The 16,519-nt window shown below is 40.3% G+C and overlaps 1 protein-coding gene across 3 annotated transcripts in view; it reads left to right on the top strand.

Moving 5' to 3' along the window:
• Window positions 1-291: 291 nt before the first annotated feature.
• pik3r4 (phosphoinositide-3-kinase, regulatory subunit 4) overlaps window positions 292-16,519 on the top strand; it is a 54,228-nt gene continuing 38,000 nt past the window's right edge. For all 3 annotated transcript variants that reach the window (XM_072283510.1, XM_072283509.1, XM_072283508.1), the window contains exons 1-5: window positions 292-1,417; window positions 4,244-4,377; window positions 12,265-12,847; window positions 13,257-13,391; window positions 13,507-13,728. In XM_072283510.1, coding sequence (XP_072139611.1) covers window positions 688-1,417; window positions 4,244-4,377; window positions 12,265-12,847; window positions 13,257-13,391; window positions 13,507-13,728 — 1,804 coding nt within the window. In that variant the 5' untranslated portion in view covers window positions 292-687. The remainder of the gene's footprint in view (window positions 1,418-4,243; window positions 4,378-12,264; window positions 12,848-13,256; window positions 13,392-13,506; window positions 13,729-16,519) is intronic.

The following is a 16,519-nucleotide window of genomic DNA, read 5'->3' as shown; positions in this document are numbered from 1 at the left end:
GTGCCATGCAGCCGCCTCTGCATCAATTCCACTTTTGGATCACTTATTACATGTTGAATTAATGACTTCCATTAAAAGTTTCATTCACAATCATCAGTCCTTTGAAGGATCTCGGCCCAAAACGTAGATTGTTCAGTTCCCTCCACAGATACTACCTAACCCGATAAGTTCCTCCCGAGCGAATGCTGCTTCACAACCACCAGCTTCCACGGCAGCCCACACAGTTACAATAGCTACTGCGCATGCACCAGCTGGCTTCTCCGGTCCACCCTTTATTATCGTCCCCGTCGCACTGTGTTGCGGCCATCTTACTCCGGGTTAGGATTTGGAGAAGGTTTGGGAACCAAAACATTCTCTGTGCTGTTCCAGTCGTGGTTCTGCCGGCAGCAGTCCTGAGCTGTTTATATTTTGATGAAGTGCACTTTACTTGGCCTGATTCAACCCTTTCCGTTCCTCCAATGACTGGCAGAAACGTCCAGCCAAAATACGATTTCAGTTGGGATGTAAATAAGGAATTAACCGTCTGCGTGCTGCCCTATTTCGCTGTCTGTGAGGATTGATGGAACAGGCCTGACGGCAGCTGGCAGTAACGCCTGTCCTTTGGCTGCATTTACTTATCCGCAGTTTGCCGGGCGGCGAGTGGTGTCGGTGGCTATTGCTGAGGGTTGAAACCCAGGTCTCATAGTAATGGGGAACCAACTGGCTGGCATCGCGCCTTCTCAAATCCTATCCGTCGATAGTTACTTCTCCGACATCCATGAGTTCGAGTATGACAAAAGCTTGGGCAGCACCCGCTTCTTCAAGGTTGCTCGGGCCAAGCACCGTGAGGGACTGGTCGTTGTCAAAGTGTTCGCCGTGCAGGACCCATCACTACCGCTTACTGCCTACAAGCAGGAACTGGAGGAGTTGCAGCACAAGTTGCTTGGGGCCCCCAACTGTGTGCCTTTCCAGAGGGCTAGCTTCACTGAGAAGGCCGCCATGCTATTCCGGCAATATGTAAGGGACAACCTGTACGACCGCATCAGCACCCGTCCCTTTCTCAACAACATCGAGAAGAAGTGGATCGCCTTCCAGCTCCTCAATGCAGTGGAGCAGGCTCACCGGGCCGGCGTTCGCCACGGGGACATCAAGACAGAAAACGTTATGGTCACCAGCTGGAACTGGGTACTGCTCACCGACTTTGCTAGCTTTAAGCCCACCTACCTGCCCGAGGACAACCCGGCAGACTTCAATTATTTCTTTGACACCTCCCGGAGGAGGACGTGTTACATTGCCCCAGAGCGCTTTGTGGACGGGACGATGTTCAGCACCGAACTGGAAGCGGCAAGAGATTCAACTACCCCACTGGTGGATCTAACGCCCAACAATCAAAGGATGAGAGGAGAACTTAAACCGGCCATGGATGTCTTTTCTGCAGGTGCACTAAGTATTCTGTCTGTTGGGAAGTGCGCGAATCATAGAATATTTTTAAAGCTATAGCTACCCAGTTATTCCTAGAAAATACTTTATATTGTAAATCTGGACTCATTTTTTCCGGCGAGATAGGATCAGTATGAAACAAACACTACTTGACCAGGCACAAAGTTAAGTTTCCAACATTAGAAACAAAATGTATGCCTTCTCTGAATTTGAGATGTAAAGCTGGGAATACTAAAAACAAATGTTGGGCAAGATGCTGATTTTTTTTTCCCCCATAGACCCTCAATGAAGGCCCTATTTTTCAATGACACCTGCTGGTCTGCATCACTTACCTCGTCACTACCCCTACAATAGTCTCACTTGTCTACTCCCCTTTGTTCAAAACATCTGATTAATTTCTGCAAATCAATTACCTTTTCTGTGCCCAACCTTAGCACTGATCCCATTCATTCTCTTTCACCACCTCATTCTCAGCACCCTTCCTCTTCTAAACTTGACCATTCCTTTCTTCCTCACCACCTGCCTTGCCCGTGACCACAATACTAGTTTAGTTTTTTTTTCCTGATCCCTCTTGCATTTTGGACCAATGTACTTTCTAGCTTCTCAGTTACTTTTTACACCTGATTGTTTATTGTATATGATAAATTAGCATGCCCACATGCCCACATCCAGCAACATAGGCTGTAAAAATAGGCACCTTATTAGAGTTAAGGAAGATGTAGAGAGGATTCAAGGTCATATAGATGAGCTAGGTGAGTGGATGATATGATAGATGAAAGAAAACTTGAAAAGTGTGAGGTCTACAAAGTGCACAAAATGAGTTTTTTTTCGTAAACATGAGTTTTTTTAAGCAGATTGGAAAATGTGGACCTGGATGTCCATGTACGTGAGTCATTAAAAGCTGACCTACAGGTGTAGGGACCAGTTTGGAGGCAAATGGCATGTTGGCTTTTATTGCGAAGGAACCTGAGTAAGGAGTAAAGAGTCTTTCTGTAATTATATATAGCCCTGGTGAGATTACACTTTGAGGTGAGTGCAGTGAAGGTTTGCTAGACTGGTTCCTGAGATGGTAGGTTTGGCACATGTAGAGGGATGTAGTAGAGTTGGCCTGTGTTCTCTAGATTTAGAAGAATGAAAGGTGACTTCATTGAAACTTAAGTTTTACAGGGTTTTTACAGAATGAATGCATGTGAAAGATTCTCTTAGCTAAGGAGTCAAGAACCAGAGGTCATAGTTGAAGAATAAGCGATTAGCCATTTAAAACAGAGAAGAGGATAAATTTCTTTATTCAGAAGTCAGTGCCTTAGTTATTGAGTTCATTAAGAACACATGATGGATATGGATAAGAACGAAATTGAAGCATAGAAAGAGTGCAGGAAAAGTAAGTAGAGAGAGTAAATCAGCGTAATCTCAGGCATTAGTGGTGGAAGTGTGAGGAGTCAGAAAGCTGACTCCTGCTGCTTGTGCTTGCATTCTTGTATCTGTAATACTCACATTTTCTCATTGTATCCTAACTGCTGTCACCTTGCCCACACATTTAGAACCGTCACATTGCAGATTGTGTCCTCCATTCAATTCACTTTTCCACATGATTTCATAATATCGTTAAAATTGAATATAATAGATACTATATTTTCAGATTCCGTTAACATAAGTTGTGAGCATCTGCAGCTCATTACTGCTTCAATGTAACCATCAACTCACTAAGCTGTTACTTGTATAGATAGTGTAAGTAATGAAAATTCATTCAGTTTCCACTATGTATTACATTTTTTTCATTGAATGGTATAGCACAGGAGATCATTTGGCCTATCATGTGTGTCAGTTCCGTGCCAGACTCTGATTCTGCCCACTGACCCTTGTACAGCCAATTTTGGTACTTGCAAATTTTTATCCACTACATATTGATCTAATTACCCCTTGAAGGCCAGTGCCACAGTGCATCTCTGCCACAGCTCCAAACAGCATACCCCAGATTCTAATCACTTGCTACATAAAAATATTTTTCCTCAAGTTAATCCTAATTGTTTTGCTTTTTTATTGTAGCCTATATGTTTAACCCTTCCACCAAACAGAATAGCCTCCCACTGTGTCCTGGCCTGTTATCATTTTATATACTTGTACCAAATCTGTCCACAGACTTCTCCAAACTCCAGCCCTTGATCTTTCCCACCCACCTGGCCTCACCAATAAAAAAAAACTAGGCCCTGCTCTTCTAATCTACTTTGTACTGGCATAAGTTACTATTCTCAGTTCTTTTGTAGACTCTCTCCCATGCCTTTACATCCTTCTTATAAAGTGTTGATGTGAATATTTGTACTGCATTTGAGGCTGGGTCAGTTTCTATAAAGGTGCAGCATGATTTCACTGCTTTTATACTCTATTGATATGACTGGATTATATACAGCAGGTCTTTTTAACTGTTTTCTCAACCTGTCCTGATACTTGTACATCTATACTCAAAGGTCTTTCGAATTCAACATTTTTTTTAGTAACCTTTGTTCTATATCAAATTGATTAAAAACTTTTTGTCCATAACAAGCCCATGTTTGGTTACTCTCACTCCACTAACAAATACAATTATTGCTGATGGATAGTACTGGGGGAAAAATTCAAGAAGTTCAATGGCTGAAATTGATTAGTTCCTTTTGACTTTAATTTACTAAAAACATCAAAATCAATTGTTTCAGGTGAAAGAAGCAGCGATAATGAAAGAAATGTTACAAATTCAATTGTTTTGTAGTTGGGAATTAAATTTTCAAAATTAGTGTAAATATATAATGTATGAATCATATCTAATTGCTACTTTTTTTCCTTCTTATAGGGTGTGTTATTGCAGAACTGTTCACAGAAGGAGTACCAATGTTTGATCTATCACAATTGCTCGCTTACAGAAATGGTCATTTTTCTCATGAACAGGTGTTGAATAAGATTGAGGATGTTAGCATAAGAGGTCTGGTAAGCATGCTCTAAATGTTTAAATTTGTCCATTGTGATATGCTGACATAAACGTAATGGAACATGCAGTCTTTAAAATGATTATTTGATATACAATATTTTGCTGATGTGGGTATGATAGGAATGACCTTGGATCATCATGCATATTCTGTCGCATAATTCACCAATTCTATATGAATTTTGCCACTGTTTTGTACATCATTAGCACAGGGGGAAGAAGGGCACAATTTTGTAATCATTGTACACTACAGTGGAAGAATATCTAAAAAATTTTTCAATGTTATTAGAAAATACGCTCTTAAAAAGATAAAGAATGGGTTAATTTGCTCTCATTATAACCACTTCGTTCTGATTTTTTCGGAATATTTTAGTAAGGCATCATTTAACGTAGTTACTCTGACAATTGAACAGTTTGCTTTTCCACCCGCGGCATTAAGAGTAAGTCAGGTTAAACATAGAAAATAGGTGCAGGAGTAGGCCATTTGGCCCTTCAAGCCTGCACCGCCATTCAGTATGATCATGGCTGATCATCCAACTCAGAACCCTGTACCAGCCTTCCCTCCATACCCACTGATCCCTTTAGCCACAAGGGCCATATCTAACTCATCTTAAGTATAGCCAATGAACTGGCCTCAACTGTTTCCTGTGGCAGAGAATTCCACAGATTCACCACTCTCTGTGTGAAGAAGTTTTTCCTAATCTTGGTCCTAAAAGGCTTCCACTTTATCCTCAAACTGTGACTCCTCGTTCTGGACTTCCCCAACATCGGGAGCAATCTTCCTGCATCTAGCCTGTCCAATCCCTTTAGGATTTTATATGTTTCAATCAGATCCCCCCTCAATCTTCTAAATTCCAACGAGTATAAGCCTAGTTCATCCAGTCTTTCATCATATGAAAGTCCTGCCATCCCAGGAATCAATCTGGTGAACCTTCTTTGTACTCCCTCTCTGGCAAGGATGTCTTTCCTCAGATTAGGGGACCAAAACTGCACACAATACTCCAGGTGTGGTCTCACCAAGGCCTTGTACAACTGCAGTAGTACCTCCCTGCTCCTGTACTCGAATCCTCTTGCTATAAATGCCAGCATACCATTCACCTTTTTCACCGCCTGCTGTACCTGCATGCCCACTTTCAATGACTGGTGTATAATGACACCCAGGTCTCGTTGCACCTCCCCTTTTCCTAATTGGCCACCATTCAGATAATAATCTGTTTTCCTGTTTTTGCCACCAAAGTGGATAACTTCACATTTATCCACATTAACTTGCATCTGCCATGAATTTGCCCACTCACCTAACCTATCCAAGTCACCCTGCATCCTCTTAGCATCCTCCTCACAGATAACACTGCCGCCCAGCTTCGTGTCATCCGCAAACTTGGAGGTGCTGCATTTAATTCCCTCATCTAAGTCATTAATATATATATTGTAAACAACTGGGGTCCCAGCACTGAGCCTTGCGGTACCCCACTAGTCACTGCCTGCCATTCTGAAAAGGTCCTGTTTATTCCCACTCTTTGCTTCCTGTCTGCCAACCAATTCTCTATCCACATCAATACCTTACCCCCAATACCGTGTGCTTTAAATTTGCACACTAATCTCCTGTGTGGGACCTTGTCAAAAGCATTTTGAAAATCCAAATATACCACATCCACTGGGTCTCCCCTGTCCACTCTACTAGTTACATCCTCAAAAATTCTATGGGGTTCGTCAGACATGGTTTTCCTTTCACAAATCCATGCTGATTTTGTCCGATGATTTCACCGCTTTCCAAATGTGCTGTTATCACATCTTTGATAACTGACTCTAGCAGTTTCCCCACCACCGATGTTAGGCTAACCGGTCTATAATTCCCTGGTTTCTCTCTCCCTCCTTTTTTAAAAAGTGGGGTTACATTAGCCACCCTCCAATCCTCAGGAACTAGTCCAGAATCTAAAGAGTTTTGAAAAATTATCACTAATGCATCCACTATTTCTTGGGCTACTTCCTTAAGCACTGTGGGATGCAGACCATCTGGCCCTGGGGATTTATCTGCCTTTAATCCCTTCAATTTACCTAACACCACTTCCCTACTAACATGTATTTCCCTCAGTTCCTCCATCTCACTGGACCCTCTGTCCCCTACTGTTTCCGGAAGATTATTGATGTCCTCCTTAGTGAAGACAGAACCAAAGAAATTATTCAATTGGTCTGCCATGTCCTTGCTCCCCATAATCATTTCACCTGTTTCTGTCTGTAGGGGACGTACATTTGTCTTAACCAATCTTTTTCTTTTCACATATCTATAAAAGCTTTTACAGTCAGTTTTTATGTTCCCTGCCAGTTTTCTCTCATAATCTTTTTTCCCCGTTCCTAATTAAGCCCTTTGTCTTCTTCTGCTGAACTCTGAATTTCTCCCAGTCCTCAGGTGAGCCACTTTTTCTGGATAATTTGTATGCTTCTTCTTTGAAATTGATACTATCCCTAATTTCCCTTGTCAGCCATGGGTGCACTACCTTCCTTGATTTATTCTTTTGCCAAACTGGAATGAACAATTGTTGTAGTTCATCCATGCGATCTTTAAATGCTTGCCATTGCATATCCACCGTCAACCCTCTACGTGTCATTTGCCAGTCTATCTTAGCTAATTCACGTCTCATACCTTCAAAGTTACCCTTCTTTAAGTTCAGAGCCTTTGTTTCTGAATTAACTATGTCACTCTCCATCTTACTGAAGAATTCCACCATATTATGGTCACTCTTAACCAACGGGCCTCTCACGACAAGATTGCTAATTAACCCTTCCTCATTGCTCAATACCCAGTCTAGAATAGCCTGCTCTCTAGTTGGTTCCTCGACATGTTGGTTCAAAAAACCATCCCGCATACATTCCAAGAAATCCTCTTCCTGAGCACCCTTACCAATTTGGTTCACCCAATCTACATGTAGATTGAAGTCGCCCATTAAGGGTGAAAAGTTCACTTCACTGATTGAACCCATTTGGATTTATACTTAGTGGTAGCTTACATGGTTGGCCATCAATTTATAGATATGTTGGATTAATTATTGAGATCAAAAACTATTTACCAGTGGCGTACAATGATGTTTCCATCATTATGATAATGAACACTGTTTAAAAGCTTGAAATTGTGGTTCTTGTGTAATATTTTAACATTGTCCATTTATCACTTTGACTTTGAAGATGACTGTGAATATATATTGTTATATGTACTGCAACAGAACTTGTATACTGGCACAACAGACATAATTTATCAGATTGATTATGAAGAGTATTGTAAGAGAGCCCATACTTGTATTTTACAGATGTATTTGCCACGTATAGTGATTAGAGAGCAGAAGCCCTGGCAAACTTAGTTATTTCCCAGCAACTATAGAGCAGAAAAAAGACATGTACTGGAAACCTGAATTAAAAGCACAAAATTCTGGAAATACTCAGCAACATCTCTGGAGAGAGAAACAGAGCAAACTTTAAAATAGATCTCCTTTTTATCAGTGAGATCATTGATCAGAAGCATTAACTCAGGTCTCTGTGTCTCTGTCTCTCTCTGTTTAACCTGCCACATAGTTTAAGTTTTCTGTTTTTATTGCATATTTCCTTTTCAATTCCTTTAGCACAAGGGGTTTATGGCTGAAAATATTAAAGTGGCTGAAATACAACCCTTCAAAAACATGAAATTAGGCTCGCATTTCAGACTCCTATGTCTTTGGAGTTAGTTTAATGTTTTGAAGTTACAAAACATAACAGTGGTGATGAGGTGTTTTAAAATGAACCAAAGAGGGCTACCTATTGAAGTGCAGCTAGGCATTCAAACTGAAAAGGAAAGTGCAGGGAGGAACAGCGAGTTTAAAAAAAAATGCAGCTTAGCATGTGCAGAAATGGTGGAGTTTAAAAAAAAAAGTCAGAAAACGGAAGAATTCATGGCTTCATAAAGAGGGAGTTGTATGACATGTATAGGAAGCAGGGAGTAAATAAGGTGCTTGAGGAGTATAAGAAGTGCAAGAAAATACTTAAGAAAGAAATCAGGAGGGCTAAAAGAAGACATGAGGTTGCCTTGGCAGTCAAAGTGAAGGATAATCCAAAGAGCTTTTACAGGTATATTAAGAGCAAGAGGATTGTAAGGGATAAAATTGGTCCTCTTGAAGATCGGAGTGGTCGGCTATGTGCGGAACCAAAGGAAATGGGGGAGATCTAAAATAGGTTTTTTGCGTCTATGGAATTAAGGGAAATAAGTAGTGAGATCATGGAAACTGTACAGATCGAAAAGGAGGAGGTCCTTGCTGTCTTGAGGAAAATTAAAGTGGATAAATCCCCGGGACCTGACAGGGTGTTCCCTCGGACCTTGAAGGAGACTAGTGTTGGAATTGCAGGGGCCCTGGCAGAAATATTTAAAATGTTGCTGTCTACAGGTGAGGTGCTGGAGGATTGGAGAGTGGCTCATGTTGTTCCATTGTTTAAAAAAGGATCGAAAAGTAATCCGGGAAATGATAGGCCAGTAAGTTTAACATCGGTAGTAGGTAAGTTATTGGAGGGAGTACTAAGAGTCAGAACCTACAAGCATTTGGATAGACAGGGACTTATTAGGGAGAGTCAACATGGCTTTGTGCTTGGTAGGTCATGTTTGACCAATCTCTTGGAGTTTTTCGAGGAGGTTACCAGGAAAGTGGATGAAGGGAAGGCAGTGGATATTATCTACATGGACTTCAGTAAGGCCTTTGACAAGGTCCCGCATGGGAGGTTAGTTAGGAAAATTCAGTCACTAGGTATACATGGAGAGGTGGTAAATTGGATTAGACATTGGCTCGATGGAAGAAGCCAGAGAGTGGTGGTAGAGAATTGCTTCTCCGAGTGGAGGCCTGTGACTAGTGGTGTGCCACAGGGATCAGTGCTGGGTCCATTGTTATTTGTCATCTATATCAATGATCTGGATGATAATGTGGTAAATTGGATCAGCAAATTTGCTGATGATACAAAGATTGGAGGTGTAGTAGACAGTGAGGAAGGTTTTCAGAGCCTGCAGAGGGACTTGGACCATCTGGAAAAATGGGCTGAAAAATGGCAGATGGAGTTTAATACAGACAAGTGTGAGGTATTGCACGTTGGAAGGACAAACCAAGGTAGAACATACAGGGTTAATGGTAAGGCACTGAGGAGTGCAGTGGAACAGAGGGATCTGGGAATACAGATACAAAATTCCCTAAAAGTGGCGTCACAGGTAGATAGGGTCGTAAAGAGAGCTTTTGGTACATTGGCCTTTATTAATCAAAGTATTGAGTATAAGAGCTGGAATGTTATGATGAGGTTGTATAAGGCATTGGTGAGGCCGAATCTGGAGTATTGTGTTCAGTTTTGGTCACCAAATTACAGGAAGGATATAAATAAGGTTGAAAGAGTGCAGAGAAGGTTTACAAGGATGTTGCCGGGACTTGAGAAACTGAGTTACAGAGAAAGGTTGAATAGGTTAGGACTTTATTCCCTGGAGTGTAGAAGAATGAGGGGAGATTTGATAGAGGTATATAAAATTATGATGGGTATAGATAGAGTGAATGCAAGCAGGCTTTTTCCACTGAGGCAAGGGGAGAAAAAAACCAGAGGACATGGGTTAAGGGTGAGGGGGAAAAGTTTAAAGGGAACATTAGAGGGGGCTTCTTCACACAGAGAGTGGTGGGAGTATGGAATGAGCTGCCAGACGAGGTGGTAAATGCGGGTTCTTTTTTAACATTTAAGAATAAATTGGACAGATACATGGATGGGAGGTGTATGGAGGGATATGGTCCGTGTGCAGGTCAGTGGGACTGGGCAGAAAATGGTTTGGCACAGCCAAGAAGGGCCAAAAGGCCTGTTTGTGTGCTGTAGTTTCTATGGTTCTATAAAGAGTGAGTACCTCGTGATAATTGTTTAAAAAAACAGAAATAGCTCGCTGTGTTAGAAAAACTTATGTGTTTGATTACACAAAAGATAACTGGAATATGTTTACTGAGCTAATTCTACAATATTTTGAAGCAAATGAAATAGCTGAAGAGAAACTCAGCAACTGTATGGAGATCTCCAGCGTATTTGCAATCTGAGTCTCAGCCTGGAAAGTGTTCTGACTGTGTGGAAAACATCAGGTGTGGTCCCAGTACCCAGAAGGGCCAACCAAACGTCTTGAATGACTACTGTCCAGTGGCCTCACACATCATGAAGATCCTAGAGAGGCTGGTCCTGGCTCACCTCTGACCCCTGGTCAGATCAGCCCTCGACCCCCTGCAGCTTGCATCCTAGGAGCACATTGGAGTCGATGATGCTTTCATCTACCTGCTGAGCAGAGCCTACTCCCATTTGGATAAACAGGGGAGCAATGTGAAGATCATGTTTTTTTGATTTCTCAAGTGCCTTCAATACCACACAGCCCTCATTGCTGGGGGAAAAGCTCCATTCAATGCAGGTTGGCACTTCCATTGTATCTTGGATAATGGACTACCTGACTGGCAGACCACAGTTTGTGCAGCTTCAGAGCTGTGTGTCAGACATGGCTGTAAGCAGCACCGGAGCCCCAAAGGGGATTGTATTAGCCCCCTTCCTGTTTACCCTGTATACCTCGGACTTTGGATACAGCACTGAGTCATGTCATTTGCAGAAATTCTCTGATTGGAGATCCATTCACAATTTACATGCTACATCCCCTGCAAGAGAGTCAACTGAACCCGAATTAAGAAAAGTACTGGATGATGCCACAACTATCTTCATGTTGTACACCATGAACTGTTCCCCAACAGAGGGCAAACAGGTTTTGGAAAGCATATTGGACCAAGGGAGGGCCATGCTGCTCTGAAGAATCGTGAAAGTAAAGAAAACAGTGGTCTGACTACATTAGTTTTTGTACGTAACATATCTGAGAAAGCATCTGATCTGTTAATCAGGCATTTACTTGTGAAATGTGGCTGTTTTAAGCTGGAAGAAAGTTCAAGGAGCTTCGGGAAAGTTAGAAGCATTCAGCTTTTATGATTATAAAGAACCAGAATCTACTCTATGTGCATTAAGGTTATTGCATAAACTTCAAGTGGGAGACAAAAAGCTGTAGCAAATATAAATGCAAAGACTGGATGAATGGAAGGCCAAAAAGAAAGGGGTCAATGGACAAAAACAAAGGATTTGTCAACTGATGTTGTGGATGAGGAAAGCAAGAGAGGAGAGCGATCAGATTGTAAAGAGAGAGATAGAAAGATTATAAAGAATACTCCAGTGAACTAATTGCACATTCCCAGGATCAAGATGCACAAACTAGAAGAAGAAAACGAAAGAGAGTGGGGGAAGTGTCCAGAGCTGTTGGAACAAAGACTTCCTGCAGTCTCAGAGTTGACAGCTACAACCACGATGGAAGAGGCTCCAGAACCTGAGATTGTTTCACAGTCACAAGTCTTGCCTGCCAAGCAATGTGATTTCCTCCTGGTCAGGAAAGATGTTATCCCACAAAATTAAGAAAACCTCCACAGGGATTAAATCTGAATTGAACAATCTAAAAGTTAACAATGCTATGGATGTCTTTATATAGTAGTTGTATTAAATGGTATACTGTGTATATGTTGAGATGCATTCTCTATTGAGTTGGAGTTTATAGCTATTGAGTTGGAATTGATTAACCATTCTTGTTTATTTAAATAATTCATTATATGAGTTATATTATATTATATTATATTATATTATATTATATGAGTTATATGTGTCATCATGCAATGTGCATGCCTTGCTTAAAAATCACAAAGTTACATTCACACTTCAGACTACTTTGTTTTCCTTTGAATTAGTTTAACGTTTTGAAGTTGCAAGCATAACAACTACATCCTTAAAATATGATTTACTTTTGTTTATTTCCATTTAAAAATTGGGATATTGATCTTTTTGTATTGTAGGTCAGTCAGATGATTCAACGTGATCCTGAGAAACGTCTAACAGCAGAAGAACATCTCAAACAGCAAAGGGGCAGAGCTTTTCCAGAGCTGTTTTATTCTTTTCTGCAACCTTATATGGCACAATTTGCAAAAGAAACTTTTCAATCTGCTGATGAACGTATCTTGGTAATAAGGAAAGACTTGGAAAATATTCTGCAAAATGTTTGTGGAGAAGACCAGTCAGAGAAAAGTGATGGAGAAACAAAAGAGTATGGATTGGTTATTTTGGTGTCTGTTATCACTTCTTGCTTGCAAACACTCCAGTTCTGTGATTCTAAATTAGCTGCTTTGGAATTAATTCTCCAACTGGCAACCAGACTCAGTGGTGAGATCTTGCTTGACCGTATAACACCTTATCTCTTGCATTTTGCCAATGACTCCGTGCCAAGGGTGCAAGCTGAAGCAGTCAGAACATTGACAAAAGTCCTTGCCCTTGTCAAAGAGGTGCCACGTAACGATGTCAATATTTACCCTGAGTACATTTTACCAGGTATTGCGCACTTGGCTCAGGATGAAGCAACTCTTGTCAGATTAGCATATGCAGGTAAGGAATATAGACAAAAGACGTATTTCTGGTCTATGGTGGCTTCATATTGTGGACTCACTGCATGTGAATTGAAACCTTTCACCTCATGTATCCTACCTCTCCTTGCCTTATTGCCCATTGTTAGGATTGCAGTTGTCTCCATATCCCTGACATGCTAGGGTATATCCTAACATTAACCTTGCATTGTTCCTACCTTATGCAGAACTCTTAATATAAGTTCAGATTGTATTGTTGTTTTTGTGAACTCTTTTGGCTTGAGATCTCAAGTTTATGTAGCTCATTTCTCTACACTGTATTCAATTTCTTTCTCTATCTGACAATTTTATAACTTGGCCAAGGGGTGAACTATCATTTATTTCAATGAAAGTTGCTTTCTGAACTTGTGTTCTACATTGTCTTTTAACAGAAAACATAGCACTTTTGGCAGAGACAGCTCTTCGATTTTTAGAAATAGTCCAATTAAATAACTTAAATGTGGAAGGTGAGCTAAATGGCGAGGAAACAGAAGAAATACTACATCCCAATGAAAACTATGACTCTGGTAATCTTTCACATTGCAATCTCCTTCTATTGCAACTTAATGCAGTTGTTTACATTTTATGGCTTATTTCCCCAAAATCTTTAGTTGACTAATACAGTGGATTCTATCTTTGTAGAATTACAAGCTCTTCATGAGATGGTGCAGCAAAAAGTGGTGACGCTGTTAAGTGACCCAGAAAATATCGTGAAGCAGACCTTAATGGAGAATGGTATTACTCGACTTTGTGTGTTCTTTGGTCGACAAAAGGCTAATGATGTCCTCTTGTCACACATGATAACCTTCTTGAACGATAAAAATGATTGGCACCTTCGAGGTGCTTTCTTTGATAGTATTGTTGGTAAGTACAATATCAACTTTGACAGTATGAACTCCTATTATACTGTCCATTTATAATCTTATCGTCAAATTAGAAAATTGGGAGTAGGCAGTGTTTGTTACAATGTTATTTTAATGTATTAGTTTTAATAAAAGAGAGAACATCAACTTGCCATGTTAACTTTCATCAAGATGTTTTAATTGAAACAAATGGTTAGGTTGATTCTGAACTCAAAGCACAGAATTGCATTCTGAAAATCTGATATGAAAGCAATAAAGATAGATACTCCATAATCGGTGAGGGTGCAGTGGGCCAAAAGCCCTCTCTCCATGCTCTATCACTGCTTAATTCTTAAAATGTTAGCGATATTCAGCAGGCCAGGCGATAACTGTAGACAGAAAAGCAGAATTAATACTCCATTTTTTTCTGAACTGCGAAAGTGAAAAGACAAGTTGTGGATGAATGGTTAAAGACCCAGATTGTGCAGATAACACAAATACTCTTCGTGTTGTCAAAGAGGTTGATGAATGCTTGTTTAATCATGGCTCATCTGTCTGGCGGAGTATTAAATGAGGAATATAAATGATGGCAGTTGTGAGCCAAACCATGGCACTGGAACTGTGAGATATTTTTTAGACAAAATTTTAAGTCATAAAATAGAAAAAAATCTATCACTGATCGCTGTGCCAAAACAAAGTGACACATATCACAATTTGATCTCTTGATGTTTGGAGGAATTCAGGCTTCTGGAAGGATTATTTTAGGTTCCTCTAGACTGCATCTACTTTGCAGGCGATCCCTTGATTGTTTGTGTATTTTTGACTTCGTAAGCAAAATCAATTTACTGATGTCTGTAAAGGCAGATCTCATTCATTATCTAGAAACCTGCCTGTATTTTATTCATTAAAATAAATGGATGATGCAATTAGCATCAAAATTTCGTGGGTTCAGCGACATTTTTGGAGTACTAGTCCCTTCATTTATGGCAGACTTGTAACTAATACTAGCTGGTATTACTTTCTCGCCTTGTTCATCCTCTTTCATTGGATATAGTTCTGCTATTTGGTTCAGTCACGGTTGCCTTTTCTGTCTTTATATCTGACACCACACTGATGTTTTGATTTTCTCGAGTTAGTGCAAGTCTCTTAATGTCTGTAAGTTCCATTATATCTTCTAGTATCAGGTTAAATGAAGAACACATCAGCTGAATGCTCCTATGATGTGTGGATGCTTTATTTATGTGCCTAAAAACCCTGTGGCAACCCCACCAGAAACACGGATTTAAATTGTCAAGACAGTCAGCACCTGCTAAAAAAGACCACTTTTGGAAGAACACCTTATGATCCTTAGTATCCTTCTTGATCTGGTTTTGCCTTGCCACCCTTTAGAACAATAAAAAAATTGAAAAGCCTATATGTCAGGCAAAAAGCAAGAAGCCATTGGGGAGAGATGGTATTCTTGCTGAAGTTCAAAAACTTGGCACAAATTCTCAAGAAGAGAAAGACATGCCAGGAATCTTGGAGAAGCTATAATTATGACATATAGAAAGGAGATGAGCAGCTAAGCCATACCTGAGTCTTTGTGGAATTCCAGGAACCGTCATCACTTTGGTCCTATTTGGAGCACTTTTCTCATTATTTTTCTGTTAATTGATGACTGTCTTGGTGTTGCTTCCTGTACTTGTACTAAATTCTAATTTTGCAACGAGTTCTCAGAGCTATTCTGCTGCCCTTTTCCCGTTCTGCTCCCATTATCCACCTCTCTTCCATGTTATATGCTGTCAAGTGATGAGACTTTTCACAATACCTTTAAGATGTCTTGCTTTTTTAACTGTAGCTTCTTCTCAACTGTATCTCCCCTATTTCCAGCACTTTTGGTCTCACTTCTTCTCCCAGTCAGAATGAGGTTAGGTAGGAGACCCTTTCCTCTCTGCTTCCATCCATACTCAGTTGATCATTCCATAATTTCTGCTCCATTCAATGGAATTCTACCAGCAGGTGCACTTGCCCCTTCCCCTTCCTTTGAGCTTTCTAAAGGGATCACACCTACAGTGACTCCCTGATTTGCTTTTCCATCCTCACCAACTATTTCCTTTCTCATGGCACTTTTCTATCGCATTGTGGGAGATGCAACCTTTTCCCTTTTTTTAAAACCAGTCCATTCCTGAAATCCAGGGAACCAAATAGTCCTTCCAGGTGAAGCAGAAATTCTCTTTCCAATTTAGTATACTTCATTCATGACATGATCTCTATGTCTGAGAAACTGCATGTGTCGTGGCCTATGGATTTGTCATTGAACATAACAATTTCAAGGCAAGGACTTTCTTTTCCTCTAGCTTGTAACTTTAATTTTTAGTTTTGTTTGTTTTTTTTCTCCATTCTCAACAGTTTCCAGTAGTTAAAGTAATTGTTACATAGACAATTTTTTCTTTGCATCCTGTCACATACATTTCCTTTGTGTTCTCCACCCATTTGCCTTTTTGCAGCTTAAACCACACTTATTCCCTCAGATCTCCATTTCTAAGTCGGAGCCCCTGATTTGAAGTACTGACTTTATTTCAGTCCCTGTAGATGTTACTTTCTCTGTTGAATATTTTCAGCATGTTTTGTTTGTGTTTTGATTCTTTTTTCTGCAAATGTGTTGGGAATGTGATTTGCAATGCTTTGTATACATTTTAAAATTTAGATTTGAATCCCAGAATTCAGCATGCAACTAAATACTTGGGGAAACAATCAAATTGTTAAATTATTTGTAAATTATTTCTTTTGGTAGCCAAAACTCAAAAGTTATGTTTTTTTTTCATTAACACCAC

This window comes from Mobula birostris, chromosome 19 (genome assembly GCF_030028105.1).
Source record: "Mobula birostris isolate sMobBir1 chromosome 19, sMobBir1.hap1, whole genome shotgun sequence".
NCBI classification, from domain to species: domain Eukaryota; kingdom Metazoa; phylum Chordata; class Chondrichthyes; order Myliobatiformes; family Myliobatidae; genus Mobula; species Mobula birostris.
Note: the sequence above shows the minus strand (reverse complement) of the source record. Positions and strands in the feature narration are given on the sequence as shown.